This window comes from Phoxinus phoxinus, assembly GCF_949152265.1.
Source record: "Phoxinus phoxinus genome assembly, chromosome: 4".
Classification (NCBI taxonomy): domain Eukaryota; kingdom Metazoa; phylum Chordata; class Actinopteri; order Cypriniformes; family Leuciscidae; genus Phoxinus; species Phoxinus phoxinus.
In genome coordinates this window covers 9,461,711-9,483,432 of record NC_136879.1, presented here as the reverse complement: position 1 = coordinate 9,483,432, position 21,722 = coordinate 9,461,711, and the positions used below count along the sequence as shown (strand labels likewise).

General features: G+C 40.3%; 2 protein-coding genes across 2 annotated transcripts; both read right to left on the bottom strand.

Moving 5' to 3' along the window:
- Positions 1–7,315: 7,315 nt before the first annotated feature.
- LOC306996882 (uncharacterized protein) lies at positions 7,316–15,822 on the bottom strand. The gene is made up of 2 exons (XM_079609795.1): positions 14,765–15,822; positions 7,316–7,434 (listed from the first exon to the last, which is right to left on the bottom strand). The coding sequence occupies exon 1, from the start codon at positions 15,680–15,682 to the stop codon at positions 14,768–14,770; it is 915 nt and encodes a 304-aa protein (XP_079465921.1). The 5' UTR covers positions 15,683–15,822; the 3' UTR covers positions 7,316–7,434; positions 14,765–14,767.
- On the bottom strand, positions 12,545–13,879 carry LOC306996825 (uncharacterized protein; the record flags this gene model as incomplete). Its single annotated transcript, XM_079609729.1, has 4 exons — positions 12,545–12,838; positions 13,035–13,113; positions 13,731–13,828; positions 13,864–13,879. The coding sequence occupies 4 exons, from the start codon at positions 13,877–13,879 to the stop codon at positions 12,714–12,716; spliced, it is 318 nt and encodes a 105-aa protein (XP_079465855.1). The 3' UTR covers positions 12,545–12,713.
- Positions 15,823–21,722: the final 5,900 nt, after the last annotated feature.

Genomic DNA, 21,722 nt, shown 5'->3' with positions numbered 1-21,722 from the left:
ATTTGCATGTGCTTTAAAGCCTTGCCGGTTAAACATGTCATTCGCTGCTGATGTACTGTTCTAAACGAGCGCTTTTCTGAGCGCAATAACGTTACACCCGCCGACGCGCACATGCACTACAAAGCCTGTCTAACAGCGTCTGTTACTGGACTAAGTTATCTTTCGAGTCTTATTGCGCTAATACTGTCAAATACACACAAGGTTTACATAAACAAAGTTGGTTATGTCTAAAGTGAAAGAACAGTAGAAAAAAAAAAGAAAAAAAAACTGCTTGACAAATGCGTGTATATTAGACTCGTCGCGGGCAGATCTTAAAGTGACAGTAGCCCTAATAGTAAACATGTTGCCGCTTGTCCTTAAAGGGCATATTGCAGGTTAGAGTACCCAGTGCGCCAATGTATAGAACAATAATGTAGGAACTAGATTTAAATATAAACATATACTTATAAAACGCTATTTAGGCTTCTGGAGTCGTTTTTGTGAGAAAATTTTACTTCCGCATTTGAAAACCGCCAAACCGGAAGTGACGTAGCATGGGGGAGAGCGGTCAAAGTAAACAATAGGAAAGCAATGGATCGCAATGACAGTTCGGACGCTGAGGAAATTGTAGCCTATGTTTACTCGTATGACAGACCTCAGCCATATAATTATGAGCCTGATATGAAGCCAAGAGAGTAGACAGGTCAGGATTAGACAAAACAACGGTCAGAGGAGACACATTGAGCTGTGGTGTGAGGAGAACAGGGCAGGGGTCTCGGTGAGAGAACAGTGTTAGCTTATAGATGTATTCACGTTAGCCGACGATATGTATAACACTATGCTCAGATCACAATATTGTAATTATGTGTCAGGCAATAGCAAAGCTAGTATTTAGACCCTTACCTGCATGTGTATGTCAGCCATTAGGAGACAGTTTCCAGAGAAAGAGGGACATTATAAAGGCTTTGAATGGCCCCATTTGGTGATAATGAATAAAAAAAAAATCACAATCACAACTTTCTTACTGTATAAAATGTTTATATGTAGAAACAGCCAACACAAACATTAAAATTCGGAGTACAGATTGAAAATGAACATTATATTATATAATAATAATAATAAGTGTCGGCTGCAGACTTGCAAGACATTACAAGTTTATGGAGGATACGTTAAAGAAATAAATTAAGACAAGGCACATTTTGTAAAACAAATGTACAATAAGTGATCTCTGACGGATCCGTGACCGTCATGTTTCCCACCGGTGGCCGACCCACATGCTGACGGCGGACCGGGCGACCCGATGAAGGAGCCGGGACAGTGTGCACATATCGCCGTTATCATATAACGTAACGTTAACTCATCATATCGCCGGGATTATAATCATGCAGTCTATAGTGAACGCTACACACTACCGCGTTTTTCAAAGCAGACGCAGAAGCGAAGTCCCATCTCTTACCCTGCACAAAACGCACACAAACACGGAAGATAGCACCATCCTTTTTCTTGTTCGGAAACCTGTGGACTCGATGTTCTGACAGGCCATAATTCACAGTCATTTAACACGATAATTATTAATTGAAATACAATAACCACCGAAAACACACTGAATCACGACCGCTTCAACATAATACCAGCCTATTCTGCACTGAGCGAACGCAGAGCCGGCAAACGACTCCCCATTGTGACGTAATATGACGCGATGGTGAAAAAAAAGCGCTTTTTCAACACGGTCAAGGAAACTGTCACGTTTTCTACTAAATTTGTGCCCTTATGTCTGGCAAAACAATTTTTAATCATGCATTTACTATTCATATGTTATTTTCATACAAGGTTATATATTAATTCTGAAAAAAAAAAAAACCTGCAATATGCCCTTTAAAGGGATAGTTACCCAAAAATAAAAATTATATCATTATTTACTCACTCACTCTAATGTTGTTCCATACAAGTATTAATTTCTTTCTTGTGCTGAACACAAAAGAAGATATTTTGAGGAGTGTGGCTAACCGGGCGGTTGCTGGTCCTCATTGACCATAGTAGGAAAAACAGAAGAGGGAGACTTATTTGGGTTTGAAACGGCTTGAGAGAGTCTAAATGATACAATTAAAAATTTCCCTGTTAATAAAACAACAAAATACAAAGAGCAAATCCCTCACTCTTGACTGAGAACTTAAATAGTAGCTTCAATAATAATCAATGTACAATTTATACAGTGAAGTCTATGTTGTGTTTTATTTTCATATTTCATATCATTTAATGACTTTCTTCAATGCTGTTAAATACACATAATGTAGCTGAAAAAATCAATATGTTTATTTCATTTGTATATTAAGTTAAGAAGGGGGGGGGGTCCTACAAGTCATTGTGCCCAGGGGCCTCTGAACTGTTAATCCGGCCCTGCCTACGGTGAAGGTGAACATCACGATTACAACTAAGAGGTGAGTGGAAATTGTTTACAGGACCTGCCGTGGTCACATTTATGCCACAGTCATTTTGCAAGCAGGTTCGGTCCTTGGTATTATCGGATGTGTTATATTTGCTTGAGAGCGACAGATCATCATTTTTAACCTTGATTAGCCTAACCTAACCCTAACTAGTTTTTGACTTAATTTAGCATCATGGATTACAGCTAAACCTACCTCTCTGTTCTCCGCCTGACTTATGCGTTTTAGCGCTCTTTCCCTGCGGCTAACAGTGCTAGATGTGATGGTGCCCTGTGACGGTCTGTCGGTTTGCCCTGCATTGTAGCTAGAGAAGTCAAAAACAGACGGTGTTGCCTCAGGCTTGAGTCTGTTCGACTTGGTCTTCGTCAGTCTACCACTCGAATCAAAAGTGAAGCTCTCCTCATAGTCAGATGTTTGGAAGTGGGCACTACAGACCCTAAACCCAGGGGCTGTAGGGGGGCTAGCCCGTTTTAAGGCTGCTAGCCAAGATTGTAGGACTGCCTTTCTCCTTAGAGGTAAACGATGGTAATGTATGTTTTGGCCTGCTGCCTTTGTCCTGTATAACTCATGGTGGCACCCAGGTGCAATGCAATACGACCCTCCTCTCGATCTGTGATCCTCTTGAGATGCCATTTTGCTGGAGCTGTCAAGGTAGCCTACCATTCCAGTGACGTCACGGATTGTCGAAAATCAAAATGGCCGCGCCCTAGTAACAAAACAACAAACTACGATATCTGTTTTCCCCCTTGTAACTACTTCAAAAGTTTTAATTGTCCTACCACAAATAACAATGATAACACGTGTGTTATATGACCCTAACTTCCTATTTCGTTTCAGTTCCCCTTTAAGCCCTGGTTTCACAGACAGGGCAGGATTAGGCATTTGTTAAATTAGGACATTTAAGTAACTCATAAACATTTTTAGTGTGTATCAACAAAACAATGACAGTGACATATTGTATATGTCAGTGCAAGTTGCTTTCAGTTAAAACGGCTCAAACATGCATTTTAGTCCAGGACCGGTTTAAGCCTTGTCTGTGAAACCAGGGGTTAAAGTATTAATTCTGCAAAAACTGTTTGTTTTCAGCATTTTACTGTTGTTTTTTGGATCAATAATTTTTCTGCATTAATGTATAAGTTGTGTTTTATTACTTTATATACCTTTTTTATTGCTTTAAATATTGTTACCATTAGATACAGAGTTATACAGCAATGCATCTCATTATCCCGCATGTTTGTAGCGTTGCTGTACTGTTACTAGAACCTCTTCTAGTAACTAGAAAAAAAAATGACAACTTTTAATGAGACTTTAATAAGAAATTACAATTTGAAACGTAACCAGTAAAGATGTCAGACAAAAATAGTAAAGTAAAAAAATAAAATGTTTCCCTCTGATATAGGGGATCGGAAATCTTAATACTCTCAAAAATGTACTTTGTTTAATTTGAACAACAACAAAACACCACCACACTATAGCCTATTGCTCCAGTCTATGTGTAATGTTTGCATATGTCTCCAAACCCTCCCAGAATAGGCCACTGTGACCTAAAAGACAATCGTAAAACATTTCATCACAACTACAGGTTGACAACAGCAATGTTTTCCTCTGCACCTGAAGGTCAGGGTGACCATCGAGGGGGTCTCGTCCAAAGGGCACAGGATAAGTCAGAGTTCCTCCATTCCTAATGTATTCAGCTGCAAGTTTCTCAGCAGGTTGAAGGAACTGAGGTGGTATTCGAGCGGTCCTGAGATGGGCTGCAAAAAGAGCATCGGGTATGCCCTTGGATGTGATTTGTAAGGCTGGTGCCAGTTCGTCTGAGCGCCCCCTAGATGAAACAAAAGGCTCTCTTGGGAATTAACACTTGAACTGAATTTTGCATATGCAACAGGACACAGCTCACACCACACACACACACATCTCTCCCTTCAACCCCCTCCTCCCCACCTGAAATACACTGAAAACCTATGTAATGTTATGTGTGTATGGAAAAAGTAACTATATATGTTTGGTCTCATTTAAAGTGTCTCAGTGCGCCTGGTAAAATGGTCTCACTCTCCCAATCATAATGAAAAGCTAAAAGAAGTTCTAAGATATGAAAAATGTGATATGCTCCTTGAAGGTGCGCAACCCCCTGATCTTCCATTCAAACCACCTCCTGTATGTAAATAAGTATTCTCTGCCACAGGTACCAAGAAGCCATTTGGTTGGAAATTCTGATCTCACATTGGCGAACCCCTCAATAGGGGTCTGAAATCGAATTATAATGACAGACACCACCATTTGGTGGATTTCTGGGTTTATAAGGAAAAGGAGCAGAAGGTTCTGGGAGTCTGTAGGTTGACTGCCCACACAAGCGATGTGTGTAATTTTGTTGACAGGTAGTAATCTCTACAAATTCTGTAATTTCTGAATTATTGTTATGATATGCTTAAACTGATGATTTTATCCTTTTGAATTGGACTTTGAACTATTATTTCATTACCTGGTCAATAAATCGTAAACGTTTGATTTTATTCTGAACGACTCTGAGACTTGTTTTTCCCAAGTAAGATTAACGGATTCGTATATATTACCACAAGGCTGCTTCAGAGACTAGCGACAGCTAATAACTGATATCAGGAAGTGTGCAGGCTGCTTGAATGAGAGGATGAGTTTGTCCATCTAGGACCAGCTAGATGCTGGTTGATTAACCTAGCTTGGACACTTCCGATGACTTCTGTTCTAATTTAATGCAACCTTAAGTAAGTGCACGTGAACCATCACGGGCTTGGCCAATCCAAAGCTATTAAAGAGAAGTAATGTTGATCTACTGGCGTCTTTAATGGTGGCCAAAACCTACTAAAGTAAAACGGTTAAGTTAAGTTCCTGAAGGGCATCCAAGAGGGCTACTGAATAGGGCTGGGCGATATGGCCAAAATTTCATATCCCGATATAGCTCATTTGATATCCCGATAACGATATACATAACGATATAGCAATTTTTCTGTTAATTCAGTTCATTAATAGTCTATATAAAATTGCAATGTGGATTGCAGTTTGAAATGATATACAAAACAAATAAAGGTAGTAGGGACTAAATATTTATTTTATTTAAAACCTTTTTTTCAAGCAAGACTGTTGGTAATGTTAACAAAAGTAATAAAAGTGCTGTCATAGCCCCTAAAAATAAATGTTGGTTATAAAATACTACACACGGAGCCTTTTAAGTTTAAAATGCAGCAACAAAATCAGCCTCAATATAATTTTGCAAAATCCAACAAGTGAAAAAAAAAACCTTTCAACTTTGAATGGTAACAGCACCAAAAATAATACAGGCCTACAGTCCTAGCCCCTAAAATAAATATTGGTTACAAAATACTAAACACGGAGCCTTTAAGTTTAAAGTGTAGCTGCACAATGATTAGAATATTTAAGAGGTGAACCAAATAACTTCAAGTAGGATGGATATGAATTATGAGAACATAAAGATTAGCCAAATCTAAGGCTTCTACAGGTTGAGTGCGAAGAATACAAGCTGGTCAACTGTTGCTGGTTTCAGTGCTGACCTCTGGCATGACACAATGTTCCCACTTGCACTGAAAGCCCGCTCTGATGGGGAACTTGTGGCAGGGATACATAAATATTTCCTCGCAAGCTTGGCCACTAGGGGAAAATGTACCTCATTTCTCTTCCACCATTCCAGTGGTTCTGTGTCTGGACCTGCTTCCATTAGGAGATGGAGGCTTAGCTCCTTTTCAATTTACTCTCTGCTTGAAAGTGGAGCCACTTGGCTTGGCTTTGCTGATGTTTTAAAGTAGCTGCTCAAAGTTTTTCTTTTTCTTCTTAGCAGGAACCTCCTCTTGCTCATCCTGACCTACGGCATTGACTGATGGAGCTGATAGAGGGACTGCCTCTGTTTGTTCAGCCACCAGCTTCTGTAGCTCTGCAGCAGCTCTTGTTTTGATGTAATCCACCCTCTCTTGTTTGATGTATGTGGTTTTGAATCGAGGGTCGACAAGAGAAGAAATGTCAAGCAGGTCCTGGGTTGTCTTGTCATCATACTTTTCATTTAAAGGAGAACTCCAGCGCAAAATGAACCTTTGGTCTAATTACACATTGTTACCTAGTCAACCATTATCTGAGATTTGTTTTCATGATTATCGAATGTAAATAGTTTTATCTCTAAAAACAGTTTAGCCTATAACGCTAGTATATAGGGCATTGAGTAATGACAAATAAAAATCGCTTGTTAATACCACTAACAAGGCTCAAAATAGCCCCACATTAACACGGTAGCATAATGAGGGTCCCTACCTTCAAACCGAAGCATTGAGAACTTTGACAGTGTCCAGACAGTTTAATAAGAAGATATTTCATACGTACAGTCAACTTCGCGAATATAGGCAGAAGCCATCTTTGAAAAACAGACTCTATCAGTCGATCAACGAAACGCCGATCCAAATGCGCTGAACTGTGTAGAATATCATATGGTCCAGTGCATTTAGATCGACGTTCGTTGATCGACTGATAGAGATATATACTAGCGTTATAGGCTAAACTGTTTTTAGAGATAAAACTATTTATATTCGATAATCATGAAAACAAATCTCAGATAACGGTTGACTAGGTAACAATGTGTAATTAGACCAAAGGATCATTTTGCGCTGGAGTTCTCCTTTAAGTATTTTAGTATGCCCTCTTTTATAGTCGTGGTGAGCTCAGTGTCGCCATCCTGATGCTTGAGTATCTGGTTGTAGAACAGATGGAGGACGGGTTTCAAGTTCAATTCAATTCAATTCGAGTTTATTTGTATAGCGCTTTTCACAATACATATTGTTTCAAAGCAGCTTTACAGAAAATGCATTTCAAAAATATACATACAAAAATACAGTTAGTTAATCATAAAATTTAGGGCATAACATATCGCCGGCGTTGGGTCGTCTCTTCACAGGCGTCGAGTCGTCTCATCACAGGCGTTGGGGCATCTGAAGTCTCCATGAGAGGCTGGATACATAACTGGAGCTGACGAACTCTATTTGAGTTCAAAAAAAGGCAGATGGGAAATCAGGGAACTACACTAACCTTTTCCACTGGTGGCACTTGCGCTACTAACTTTTTCAGTTACTGGCGCAAAACATGATTTGGTCGCACAAATTATTTATAGTAAGCCGCTCTGGATAATAATGAACAATAATGAAACTGTATTGCATACAGATGTGCTTTTTATTTTACTTTCCATCTTTTAAACCACATGCCGCCTTGTTTTCTTTAACATTGGTTGATTTACTGCAATAGAAAATACAGTACACAATAATGTGAAAAATTAATTTATTTTGGATTTCAACATGCTATGGTTGCCACAGATGGGCAGACTCCTGAACTTGTAAAATAAAATAAATATAATCCATAAATTAATATAATAATAGATTTTCAGCAGCTATTGACTATTCAGTAGGCTATTAAAAATAAAAAAATAAAAATGCATGTCTACTTCACAATTAAGTGAAATATAAGCCACAAATAAGGCTATATTATAAGCTACATTGAACTTAATTATCAATTCAGATTCCTCACTTGCTTGGTTAGCTTGACGCCGAAATGCAGTGGGGAGTGCTGCTGCGTCACGGGATATGTACATGTCTATACATTTCGCGTGCTTCATACTGTCATTGTGAAGCTTCAATTTACATGGACACTTATAATCGGATTGACGGCTCAATCGGACTAAAAAAATCTTCATGTAAACACCGTAATCGATCGGATTGAGCTCGATCCGAATGCAATTTCGATCGGATTGAAAGGGGTGGTTTATTCCTTTTGTAACGCGATCGAGAGAACATGTCAACACTTTATCGGATTGAAAACCGAAACTGAAAGGACCGCGCATGTACAATGACGTATGACGCGCGGAACGAGCTGTTCTTCCTGTTGAATAAAGTGTCATATAAATGAGTGTCCCGTCATTCTAAAATTCTCATTTCACGCAGCGCCTGTGAAGTGAAGCAGGACAACGTCCCACTAATTGTTTTGGATTCTCATCTACAGACGACTGGTTTTGGCCGCGAGGAGGGGCATTTTTACTATAAGCAGCACGGCAAAACGGTTCAATGCTCAATGTCTCTAAATCATGACCAGAGACGGATTAATATTACGTCTGCTGTTTAAAACAAATAAAGAACCAATAGAGGAGAATGGTTATGCGCGAACAGCGGGAAACGTGTGACATATAAACGCGCACATCAACCCGATTACTTTATAAGTCGCGGGGCTGAAGCCAACTTTGTGTTGAATGCTCAGAGCACGTTATAAAACGTATTCTTAAAATACACATTTCTGTTTTAATAAATGCTCATAGTAAATCATAGCATATTGCCTAAAACATAAGGTAGGAACAAAAATAATCAGTGATACATTTGCGACCCATTCAAAATTAGGGTCGCAATGGCATTTCAAAAGGTCGCATATGCGACCATTTTGGTCGCAGTGTAGTTCCCTGGAAATAATTAGCGTAGCTGCTGTTCATAATATGAATGCATTTGATCTGATTTAACTGTACTATAAAAGGTATGAGATGCATCATGTGAATGCTTGGCTAAAGAGATGCGTCTTTAATCTAGTTTTAAACTGGGAGAGCGAGTCTGAACCTCGGACAATATCAGGAAGGCTATTCCAGAGTTTAGGAGCTAGATGTGAAAACGCCCTCCCTCCTTTAGTGGACTTAGATATCCTAGGTACGACCAGAAGCCTCGAATTTAGCGATCTTAAAGAGCGCGATGGATTATATGGCGATAGAAGATCTCTTAAATACACAGGAGCTAAACCATTTAGGGCTTTATAGGTCAGTAACAATACTTTGTAATTGATACGGAACTTAATAGGTAACCAGTGTAGAGATGATAAAATTGGTGTTATATGATCATATTTTCTTGACCTAGTAAGAACTCTAGCAGCTGCATTTTGGACTAACTGTAGCTTGTTTACGGAGGATGCAGGACAACCAGCTAATAAAGCATTACAGTAATCTAGTCTCGAGGTCATGAATGCATGAACTAACTTTTCTGCATCAGAAACTGATAGCATATTACGTAGCTTAGCAATGTTTCTAAGGTGGAAAAAGGCTGTTCTTGTGACATTTGAAATATGATTTTCAAAAGACAAGTTGCGGTCTAGTATAACACCCAGGTCTTTTACTGTAGGGGATAAAGTAACAGGACATCCTTCTAGATTAAGGTTGTATTGTAAGAGGTTTTGTGGGCAGTTTTTTGGACCAATCAGTAATACCTCCGTTTTATCTAAATTTAATAGAAGAAAATTACACGTCATCCAATATTTTATATCTTTTAACACACTCTGTCATTTTAGATAATTTAGTGTTATCATCTGGTCTTGATGAAATATATAATTGAGCACTCCATAATTTACTGACGTTATCTTTGATTTTTGCCCATTTAAATGGACAAAATGGTAACGGTCTGATAGGTACGATCTAAACCAGCTTAATGCCTGTCCCTGAACACCAGTGTAATTTTGAAGTCGATCTAAGAGTATTTTATGATCTATAGTGTCAAACGCAGCACTAAGATAGAGTAAAACTAGTATTGAGATACAGCCTTGGTCAGAAGCTAAAAGTAAATCATTTGAAACCAGCGCAGTTTCTGTGCTATGATGTGGCCTGAATCCAGACTGAAACTTTTCAAAGATATCGTTTTCTTGCAAGAAAGAGCACAGTTGAGCGGACACAACTTTTTCTAGTATTTTAGACATAAATGGAAGATTTGAAATGGGTCTGTACTTTGCTAGGTTATTTGGATCTAATTGTGGTTTCTTAATAAGAGGTTTTATAACTGCCAGCTTGAATGTTTTTGGAACATGTCCTAAAGATAGAGACGAGTTAATAATATTGAGAAGAGGCTCTTCCACTACAGGTAACACTTCTTTCAGTAGTTTAGTGGGTATTGGATCTAATAAACATGTTGTTGTTTTAGATGCAGTGATAAGTTTATTTAGCTCTTCCTGTCCTATAGTTGTGAAGCGCTGTAGTTGTTCTTGAGGGGCGATAATTGAGGCTGAATCATAAGACGCTGTCAAAGATTGTACATTTACAATTGTGTTTCTGATGCTTTCTATTTTCTCAGTGAAGAAATTCATGAAATCATTACTATTAAATTGAACGGAATATTTTTTTCAGGTGATGTCTGTTTATTTGTTAATCTAGCCACGGTGTTAAATAAAAACCTTGGATTGTTTTGGTTATTTTCTATTAGTTTGCGGAGATGCTCAGCCCTGGCTGCTTTTAGAGCCTTTTTATAACGTGACATACTGTCTTTCCACGCGATTCTAAAGACCTCTAAATTTGTTTGTTTCCATTTGCGCTCTAAGTTACGAGTTTCTCTCTTGATAACATGCGTAGCACTGTTGTACCATGGTGCTTTAGTTTTCTCTCTAACCTTTTTTAATCTAATTGGTGCAACAATTTCTAATGTACTAGAGAAAATGGTGCTCATACTGCTAGTCATTTCCTCTAGCTCATCTGTTTGTTTGGGTTCACTGAGAAGCTGAGATAGATCAGGTAAGCTATTCAAGAAACTATCTATAGTAGTTGGAAGGATTGTTCTGCCTGGTCGATAACGCGGCGCAACATGACACATTTCAGCCGTACGTAGTATGCAAGTTACCATGTAATGATCAGTGACATCATCACTTTGCGGTATAATATCTATATCAGTTGGATCGGTTCCATATGATATAATTAAATCTAGAGTATGATTTAGACGATGAGTGGGACCACTAACGTTTTGCTTGACCCCAAAGGAGTTTAATAAATCTGTAAACGCAGCCCCTAACGCATCATTTGTGTTATCAACGTGTATGTTGAAATCTCCAACAATTATTGCCTTATCGACATTGACCAATAGATCTGAGAGAAAATCTGCAAACTCTTTTAGGAAATCAGCGTAAGGCCCTGGCGGTCTATATACAGTAGCCAAGGCTAGAGATAATAGGGATTTCTTTCTTACATCTAGGAGCGTAACATTTAGCACAAGTACTTCAAACGAATTAAACCTGTGGCCTGTTTTCTGAGTAACATTAAGAATATCTCTATAGATTGTTGCAACACCGCCGCCACGACCAATCAGACGGGGCTCATGCTTATAACCGTATCCTGGTGGAGTGGACTCATTAAGACCGAAATAATCATTAGATTTAACCCCCTGGGGTCTGAGGGGTTTTTGGGGCCCTTGAGAGGTTTTGACATGCCCTGACATTTGTGCTTATTTCAGCTACTTACAACATACCTTTGGCCAACACATAATTATGCTGTATTGCAGCACAAACTCTGCTACAATAATATGTGAGCAAAATGGAAGTTACATGTTTGCATTTTATAGAAAAAAAATATTATGCGTGGTTAGTAAGTTTTGGGAAAAAATGTGTCACTGCAATGAGCTCATATAACTCATACTGAATAGTTTGGCACAAGACTTTTGAGTTACCATTCTTGTAGGCTAGAATGTTTACTACAAAATGATGTGAAAATCATTCTGATCACTCTTTCACAAAACAACAATATAATGATTTAAACTTTGCAAGTCAGTTTTTGTGCCAGCACTGCTGTATGCGTAGGGGTGTTGATGGCCATGAATATGAATGAGGGGAGACAATAGACACTCCCCCAATGGCTAATGCCCCATCAAGGTGCTGTGAGGCAGAGAGGAGAATCTGAGAATGAGAGGACATTCAAAGGTTTTGTTTTTTAATCTGTTTTTATTGTAATTCCTCTATGTGGAGGAACTAAATGTTGTGCCTCACAAGACTACAGTGCTACCGTACATATATAAACATATAGTACCAATCAAACGTTTGGACACATTACCATTTTTAATATTTTTAATATTTTTGGAAGATGGCTGCATTTATTTGATAAAAAATACAGAAACAACAGTAATATTGTGAAATATTATTACAATTTAACATAATGATTTTCTATTTTAATATACTTTAAAATATAATTTATTTCTTTGATCAAAGCTGAATTTTCAGCATCCTTACTCCAGTCTTCAGTGTCACATGATCCTTCAGAAATCATTCTAATATCATGATTTGATAATCAGGTATTATCAATGTTGGAAAAACAGTTATTATTATTATTAAAAAGAAAAGCATTTATTCAAAATAGGAATCTTTCCTAACTATATACTTTAACACATCCTTTAAAAAAAGAAAGAAAGGTAGTGTATACTGTTACAAACAGACTCATGGGCGAATGTGAGTAAACAGAGGTCACTTGCGGTCCAGTTTCCCGGGCAGGAATCACGCAGTCTGTGCAACCATGTCAACATCAGTCTCGGTTTTCCATGACAGGGTGGACTTGGACCTGTTGCTTGTTTGCCATGGCTCTCTTCGGGACCGGTGCTTGGACATGTTCATTGTCACATCTGTTGATAACACAATCAAAGAAACTGTATTATTATCGCTATCAATCACTATGGCCATGGATTAAGAAAAAGACAAACGATTTTGTAATTTCACACAAGAATAGGTAGGCCCTACTTGTATATTATGACCAGTATATTATGTATATTGTAAACACAATTACATTTCATCAGTAAAATATTATGTCTGTGCACTTACCATCATTCTCGATTGAGAACTGAACGACACCTGCGTCCTCTGCTGTGCTGGAGAAGGAGAGTGTGATGCAAACACATTCCTAAAAAAAAAAAAACAACTGTGTTAGCATACATTATCCAAAGATGGGCGATTAATGGGTATGGACGCACAATGCATGTAGTCTATATATCTGTTGATGGGCCATAGGACGGAGAAATATCTATTTATGGGCCATAGATCGCGAGCTGTTGATGGCCATTATCTGCGCACGCATTTACAGCATTTCAAACATTTACACCTGTATTCACAATCATCTGTGGCAATATTTTAGCGTGTGTCATAGGCTAACCAAAACCGAACATTTATATATAAAAATATAATGTCTAGTATTTAGACAGTAGGCTATCACATTTTACCGGAGGCTGAAATATATTTGCACGAAATCATATTTACACCTAAGCAGATATTCGCAAAAGTCAGTATTTTTAGCATGATAATCAGTGTCATAAGCTAATCAAAACGGATTGAAATATAATACAAATATGTTTAGAGAGTAATATCACATTGAAACACGACCATATACGAATGTTAGGGATTGTAAGGCAATCTTTCCTGTAATATGTCAAAAGCTAACCAAAACTAAGCAAAATATAGTCTGAAAATTCACATGAGTTCTATATAATCAGAAAAGAATTATATAAACACTAAACAACTTACTCGAACTTGTATCTTCTGTGGGATCAATTCGCTCTTGAAAATGCAGCCGTTCTCCGTCTGAGATGCAACCGTTTCTCTGAGGAAAAGGTGAATTCTTCCTCGCTGTCCATAATCATCTGGAGGACGACGTTACCGGAGAAGCGTGTCATCCTCAAAACGCGATGAACTATCCGTGAATCTGACGAGAAACTGCGTGATGGCATTGATCGGAGGGCGTGTGCGAGGCGTATAGATCACCTCAACTATTAGCATGTGAATAGCGCCGGGGGGGCGTGGCGGCATCAGCTCATTAAAAATAATGAAGAGAGAACGAAAAACTGCGCCTCTCCTTGGTATCAAACGGATTACATAAACTAAGAATATGTGTTTTTTAATATAAATTACTTCATTTAAAATAAGAGAATTCTAGCTTCATAAAGACATATCTCTCGTTCCTGAGTGACAAGTATTCGCTGAGTTACAGTTCATTTTCGGACGCGTTTCAGAATGGACTTCCCTGACAGAGAGAAGGCAGAACTCGCATCATGTTTATTTTTCTTTATTTGGCGAAAGACACAACACTTTGTTTTTATTGTGAGTATACACAAAAAAAATAGAAACTTAACTGGATCGAATGATGTAAAACACTTAAATGTAAGATCAAAACCAACAGAGTATTTTGAATATCTTTTGCACTGATAAGAAAAAAAGCGAGCAGATCACGCCGGCGTGATTGCCGACCCCAGGGGGTTAAGCCAGGTTTCAGTAAGGCAGAGTACATCGAAGCTATTATCAGTGACCATTTCATTTACAATAACCGCCTTAGGTGTAAGCGATCTAATGTTTAGAAGACCTAGCTTTAGAAATTGTTTTTGTTCACTAATATTGAGATTTTCTGGTTTAATCACAATTCGATTTTTCTTAGATCCTACAGTAGATTTATTGTTTGGCCTCACTAAACGAGGAATAGACACAGTTTCTATAAAGTGTTCTACACTGGTACTTATATCAATTAATTTGGGACAGCAAAGAATGTGATTTGGACTTTGACTTACTAGTCATATGGTGTGTAACGTCTTGGAGATGTTGTCCGACAGAACAGCCGCTCCGATTCTGCTGGGGTGCAGGCCATCAGCACGGTAGAGCCTAGGTCGCTCCCAAAACAGATTCCAATTATTTACAAAGAGCAGTCTCTGTTCATTACACCATGACATTAACCATTCATTTAGTGCAAACAATCTACTGAACCTTTCTTGTCCTTGTCGGTACGTGGGAAGCAGTCCAGACACGACGATCTTTGCTTCAGGCGATGTTCCGCGTACCGTCTCGATCAGGCTCCTGTAGTCCCTCTTCAGAACCTCCATCTGCCGCAGCCTGATGTCGTTCACCCCCGCGTGCAGCACGACAGCTCCGACGCGCTCGTCACCGCTCAGGATCTCGGGGACCTGCGCAGCGACATCGAGAACACGAGCACCAGGAAAGCAGTGAGTGCGCACCATACCTTTACCTGAGGTAGCGCGGACATGCCGGACCATGGAACTGCCGATGATCACAGCGTCGTCGCGTTCCGTCTCGCGAAGAGGGGAGAAGCGGTTCCGGGTGGAGATCTCGAAGACCGTGAGGGGCGGAGAGGTCCTTGCTCTGGTCCTGGCTCGCGTCTTCCGTTGTGGAATCATCCAGGGTCCATGGTGCTGTGTCGGTGCCGGGGTGAATGAGGGCAGGGATGCTCGGGTCCTGTGCAGAGAAATACACGGAGTAGAGGAGGCCGGAGTCGAAAAGTTACTAACCACTGACTTGTGAGCATCGGCGCGTGATGCTTCAAGCGCTGATCGTCGGTCTCGCAGCTCGGCCTGCCTCCCCAGCAGATCACGGATCTGCTTCTCCACGGACTCCAGCTCCAACCGCACCGAATGCAGCTCAAACGTGTCCTCACCTGCACTCAGAGGTAGACACACATCCGATGTATTCGCCATTATGACAGATGAACAATAAATTAGCAGTGATGCTACCAATATCACTACTAATTTAGGACTGAAATCATGGATAGAACCCGTATCCTTCCAGTGATTCGAGTGTAAATAAGACGGTCGATAGGCGAGACCACGCGTGCAAATGCTAGCGGGCTAACGTTAGAGATAGTAACGGAAGTTCGGAAAATTGGATATAACCAGCGATAATCAAAGCAATCCGATTGTTTTTTATAGAGAGTAGTATCGGAGATATGTTCACACGCTGGAAAAATAGAAAATGCTCGTTTATAAATGAAAGTAACGAAGAAAAAAAGTAGGAAACACTTGGGTAAAGCTCCCCAGACAAGGCATCTGTAAACTCCTTGAGAGGAGTCAGTGCCTTGTTCATGGATTCCAGAACGTCCATATCCTGCCAAGTTTTTGTCGGCACGGAGAACTTGTGAGAGAGCTTTCTCCTGCTCGATCACCCTTTCAACCATTGCTTGCATAGAGCCCCACCTCGTAGTGGTTTCTGTGATTAGCTGATGAGGCGGCAAGGGTGGATTTTGATCTGCTTGAGCCTTGGCCAGCTCCCGTCTTCTTTTCCATGAATTGGAGAAGGCAGCCACAATCTTCTTGCAGACGCCGACTGCTCGTTCCACCTCCCTTAGGCCACATTTACACATAGCCGGGTATTTAGAAAAACGAATATTTCTCCTCCTCCGTTTTCAATAATAACATCGTGCACACAACCCGCATAAATACGCTGTCGAGCGCCTTTATAACTATGCTAAACCTATGGGTGGTAGTGTAGGGAGAAGGATAAAGCCATGCAAGCCAATCAGAATCCTCAGAATCGACGAGAGAGAACCTAAAACCCCGTTTCTCCCAGTTGACACGACAACATATAACCGGCGTTTTCAGAAATCTCCACTTTGGCCGGAGTTTTTAGAAATAATCGTTTTCTGGGATAAAAACGGCGTTTTCGTGTAAATGACAGGCCAAAACGCAGAGAAATATCTGCGTTTTCCCATCGTGTAAACGGGGCCTTAGTTTTACACTCCTCTCTGTGTATATAAAGGAGAGGTAAATGTATGATTGTACTTTTTAACATGACAGTGTACATGACTAGTAAAATGTATTAGTTAATTACATTTTATAAATTAATTTATATATATATATCGCATAATGTGGATTTTCATCTCACAGTTAAATTTTTTTTAAACCGTGCAGTTCTATCACATAAAAAGACATTGTAACTTATGATTATGACATTTTTATTCCATAACTTTGATTTCATCTTCCTATAGTTTTTATAATTATGCAGGGCTCTACAGTGCGCCCATTTTACTCGCACATGCGAGTAAATATTTCGGCGTGCGAACGTGAAAAAATATTTGGGCGCACTCGTGCGAGTGACACAGCATTTTTCTATAGAAACAGCTGCAAATACATCATCATGAGGAGTGGCAGAGTAGGACACTATATTACAGGGCTGCGGGAAGTGTTTTCACAGAATTGTAAATGCAACGCATACGTTTGTTCATTAAAATGTATGAATTTTTAGCATTTAGTCATTTATTTGTAATAAACACTTTAAAGGTGCTGTATGGAGTTTTCAGCGGCATCTACCGGTGATGTTTCAGATTGCAACCAATACGTTTACAAGCGAGTGCTCGTGCGCGTGCTTTCTTTTTACAAATTTTTTATTATGTGGAGTTTGTGTTGGAGTCTGTGTTGTGCTAGTCGTTTCCTAGTATTAGCAGACTCCATGTCATAAAGTTACAGTGTCGTCGCTGTTGAGTGCAAAGTCAGTAGACGAGGTGAGACGCGAGACGCTCGGGAGCGCGCATGCAGGTCTCAGTCACGTCACTGGATTTCGCGGCAAATCCGACCCGGAGCATCACATAGAAATAGGAATACTTGCTTTCAGAGGTAATAGCAAAACCCGCCAAGTGGATCATTTTATTGTGAGATTACAACCCCTTCACACACAGGTAATAAAAAATGGATTCATTTTAGTAGAAAAACTCCATACAGCACCTTTAAGTGGGCTATTTAAAAATTGTTATTTATATGTAACAATCTAACGGGATCTTCGCAGCGCCATCAGAGAGAAATGCACATTTCATACGAATTACATAAGCAGCGCAGTCTGCTTTCTTTCGTTTTGAATTGTTCTGCTTAAAAGTAGACATTTCAAGCTATCTATATGTCTCAGGTCTGTGAGGCAATAGGCTACCTTATAGGCCTATGCTGAGTTTCGGTTCATTTATGAGACGAGCTCCAGGTTCGCCAGCGCCTCCGTGTCCTGATTATCTATTTTCTAATAGCCTATATTTAGCCTACTTCTTATTAAATCCAGACAATTTGTTGATGAAACATCCGATTAAAATTAAGATACAATTAATACAAAACTAAATTAAATTTAAAGACAGGCTTTGTGCTTTCAGTTTGAGGTCACTGTGAAAGTTTTAAAACATTCTTTTAGTGCCGCTTTAGAGCGCTCACGTCCGTAGCGGAAAACTGTCTGTAACTTTTTTTATTTATTTTTTTGTGGTGACACAGACAAGGCGATCCTCTTGCAGTCCCCACAATTGAAGAGATTCTCTGAGTCCTTTGGCTAGCATTTCTCCAGTGTGGTCTTCCAGGAAATAACTTGTCTGTAAACAGCGGCTGCAGAGGTTCCAATCTTGGTTGATAAAGTGTGTCGTCAGGCTCATATATGGATGTGTCGTTCGGCTCGACCACATATCTGTAGTTGCAGCGTAGAACATCCCCTTGTAAATCTCTGCCTCCACTTTGGCCCGACATGCATCATATAAATCAGGTAACACAACTTTAGTAATGTGTTTTTGGCTGGGCATTTCGTATCTCGTGTTTGCACCAACTCAAAAAACCCGCGTTTCTCGACCGTGTAGATTGGAACCATATCTTTGCAAATAAGCTTGGCAACAGCAGAAGTGATCTCCTTCCATCTAGCTATGGCTATATGGTGTGCCACGGGTAAAAGCCTGTTGCAGCGTCTGTGTCTGGAGTTTGTTTTGAGCGCTTACGTCACCACTCGATGCTGCTTTTGCAGTTTATGCTCGTTGACTCTTTCTGTAATCTTTTTCGTGGTTCTTGCGCAGGTGATAAAATAAATTAGTAGTGTTCGAGTCCGTTGTTGGCAATGGGAGCCGGCAAACTTTACAAACAACTGTTGTCTGGTCCACGTCGGTCTTCTTATATCCAAACCACGTCCATGGAGAAGTCGCCCCTCTTTTAGGTACAAGCTCCTTGGTTTGGGTTGGCTGGTCATCTTGTTGAGAATTACCCTGGTCTGAACCGATAGAACGATAGAGCCTTATATAAAATGATAGACATTTTCTATCGTCCAGACGATATATTTCGTCATATCGCCCAGCCCTACTACTGAATATATCTTTGATTGTTGCGTGTGGGGATTACGGCAAAATCCCAGATATTTAGCTATTGCCTCTGCTTCTGATCGTCGGGACTGATCACTTGTGTCGGAGACCTGGGTAAGGAACTCGAAGCGATATAGTTTCCTGGTTTAAACGGGTAAAATATAAACAAGAGTTTAAGAGAATAATCAAACATTCGTTCATGTTTTAATGATGCCCAGATATCATTAAAATACTGTCATCACAACAGTACAGCAAGGTCTCAACGGTTCAACAGTACATGAAACTTTCAGCTGAAATACCTTCTCTTCCTCCGAACAGGGCAGAGGCTTCCAATAGGGGCGTGTGGAGACCACCAGATGGGGAGGACACTTTGGGCGAAACGCTCCACTTCGGCTGAGCACTGGAACAGTACAGCAAGGTCTTAACGGTTCAACAGTACATGAAACTTTCAGCTGAAATACCTTCTCTTCTTCTGAACAGGGCAAAGGCTTCCAATAGGGGCGTGTGGAGACCACCAGGCGGGGAGGACACTTTGAGCGAAACGCTCCACTTGGCTGGGCACTGGAAAAACAGCACGGTTTTAACAGTTCAACGATACATGAAGCACTCAGCATTAACGGAGCCAGGTCTTCTCAAAGCAGGAAGCTGGGCGCTTGCTTTATCAAAGCCCTTCTTTAGAGACAGCGGGTGGAAGACTGTAGGAGGAGAGTGCACAGCAGACTTCTATTACTTCTCCACACAACAATTTCACTTCACAGCACAAACCGTGTGAATCGTCACTTCAGGCACTGTAATTCCACTCACACACCGTGCATTCGGGCCAGCACTCACCCACCGGTCTTTCTCCCACCAGATCGGATCTCGTCCTTGATCAGGGCATGACTTCGCTCCAGGAAAAGCAGAAGAACGGTGCAGCGATTATCACATTCGGCAAGGAGAGGACAGAAGTTGGAGACAGATCAACAATTCACTCGGTGTAATAGTTCACTCGTGCCACACACTTTCCAAACTCTCAACACCACTTCAGTGTTAGTGCATATAAACAACGGATCCAATACTCATCACTTGCGTCCTTCCCACTGCTGACGATATTCCTTAGGTCTTCGCTGACAAATCCTTCACTCCTTTCTTGCTCCTGTCTGCCTCGCTGTGACTGCTGCTGCTGTGAGTTTAAGCCTCGTATTTCTTTCTGTTTTGAACCATCATTTATTATAAATTCTAGTTGTTTATACTACTTAATACAGCTTATTCAACATCTCAGATTAACCTGACATTGCTAGCTTCCGTTATTGTCAGCACAACACGCTAACTCGCTAGCCTTTTAACGCACCACCCGTGCGCTCAGTTATTTATTTTTCTCGCGCGCGCCCGCGCCATTGAGTTCATAAAAGCCCAGGTGAGTAAGAATCAGTCAACAAACACGGTGAGTAATGTCTTCTCCTGTTATTGTCACCTGCACTTCATGTCACATGTTTACCATAGCCTTCTCTGTCGGCAATATAGGATTTATATGTGATAAATGCAAGGAGACAGTCAGGCTGACGGAGAAGATTTCAGAATTAGAGACACGCATCCAAACTTTAATCGAGAATAGTAAGAAGAGTGCTAGAGCTTTAGATACTATTTTGGATGCGCCTAGCCTAGTTAATTCTTTACATGAGTCGGTTCTGGCTGAAGTAGAGCCCGTGCAGCAGGGCAGATGGGTGACAGTGAGAGATCGCTCTAGTCGCGGATCAAAAAAACACTTCTCCGTTCCTATAACAAATCGATTTGCCCCGCTCAGTGAAACACCCACTGAGAATTATTCTGATTGTGCCCTAGTTATTGGCGATTCTATTACACGGAACGTGAAAATAGAGACACCAGCCACCATAGTCACATGTTTGCCGGGAGCCAGAGCGCCTGACATCAAAGCAAATTTAAAAGTGCTGGCTAATGCTAAACGTAAATTCTCTAAGATTATTATTCACGTCGGCACTAATGATGTTCGACTCCGCCAGTCGGAGATCACCAAAATTAATATTAAAGAGGTGTGTGAACTTGCAAGTACGATGTCAAGCACTGTAATTTGCTCTGGCCCCCTTCCTGTTCGCCGGAGTGATGAAATAGTTAGTAGATTGTGTTCACTCAATGGCTGGCGTCCACGAAATAATATAGAATTCACAGACAATTGGAAAAGTTTTTGGGGCAAACCTGACCTGTTGAAAAGAGATGGTATTCATCCCTCCTGGGATGGTGCTGCTCTTCTCTCTAGTAATTTGGCTCATAGTCTTAGAGATAAAACATGACAATCTGGGCCTCAGGTCAGGAAGCAGACAGACTGGCTTAACCGACCGTCTGCTAGCGGCCTCACGTCACCAAGGTCAGATAAATCCCATCACATAGAGCCTCTTTCACCTAGATATCATCATATAGAGACTGTGTCTGTTCCCCGAACTTGGAAATCCAAAATACGTTCAAACCCATCTAAGGTTAAAATTTTTATTGATCTTCAACAAATAAAAAACAGATATAATACAAATGAGCAAATGATAAAGCTTGGGTTGCTGAATATTCGATCTCTTACTTCAAAAGCGCTAATAGTTAATGATACGATTACAGATTATAACCTAGATGTGCTGTGTTTAACAGAAACCTGGCTAAAACCAAACGAT

Coding starts and splice junctions, on each gene's coding strand:
- LOC306996882 (XM_079609795.1), bottom strand. CDS start 15,682: ATGGCGAATACATCGGATGTGTGTCTACCTCTGAGTGCAGGTGAGGAC.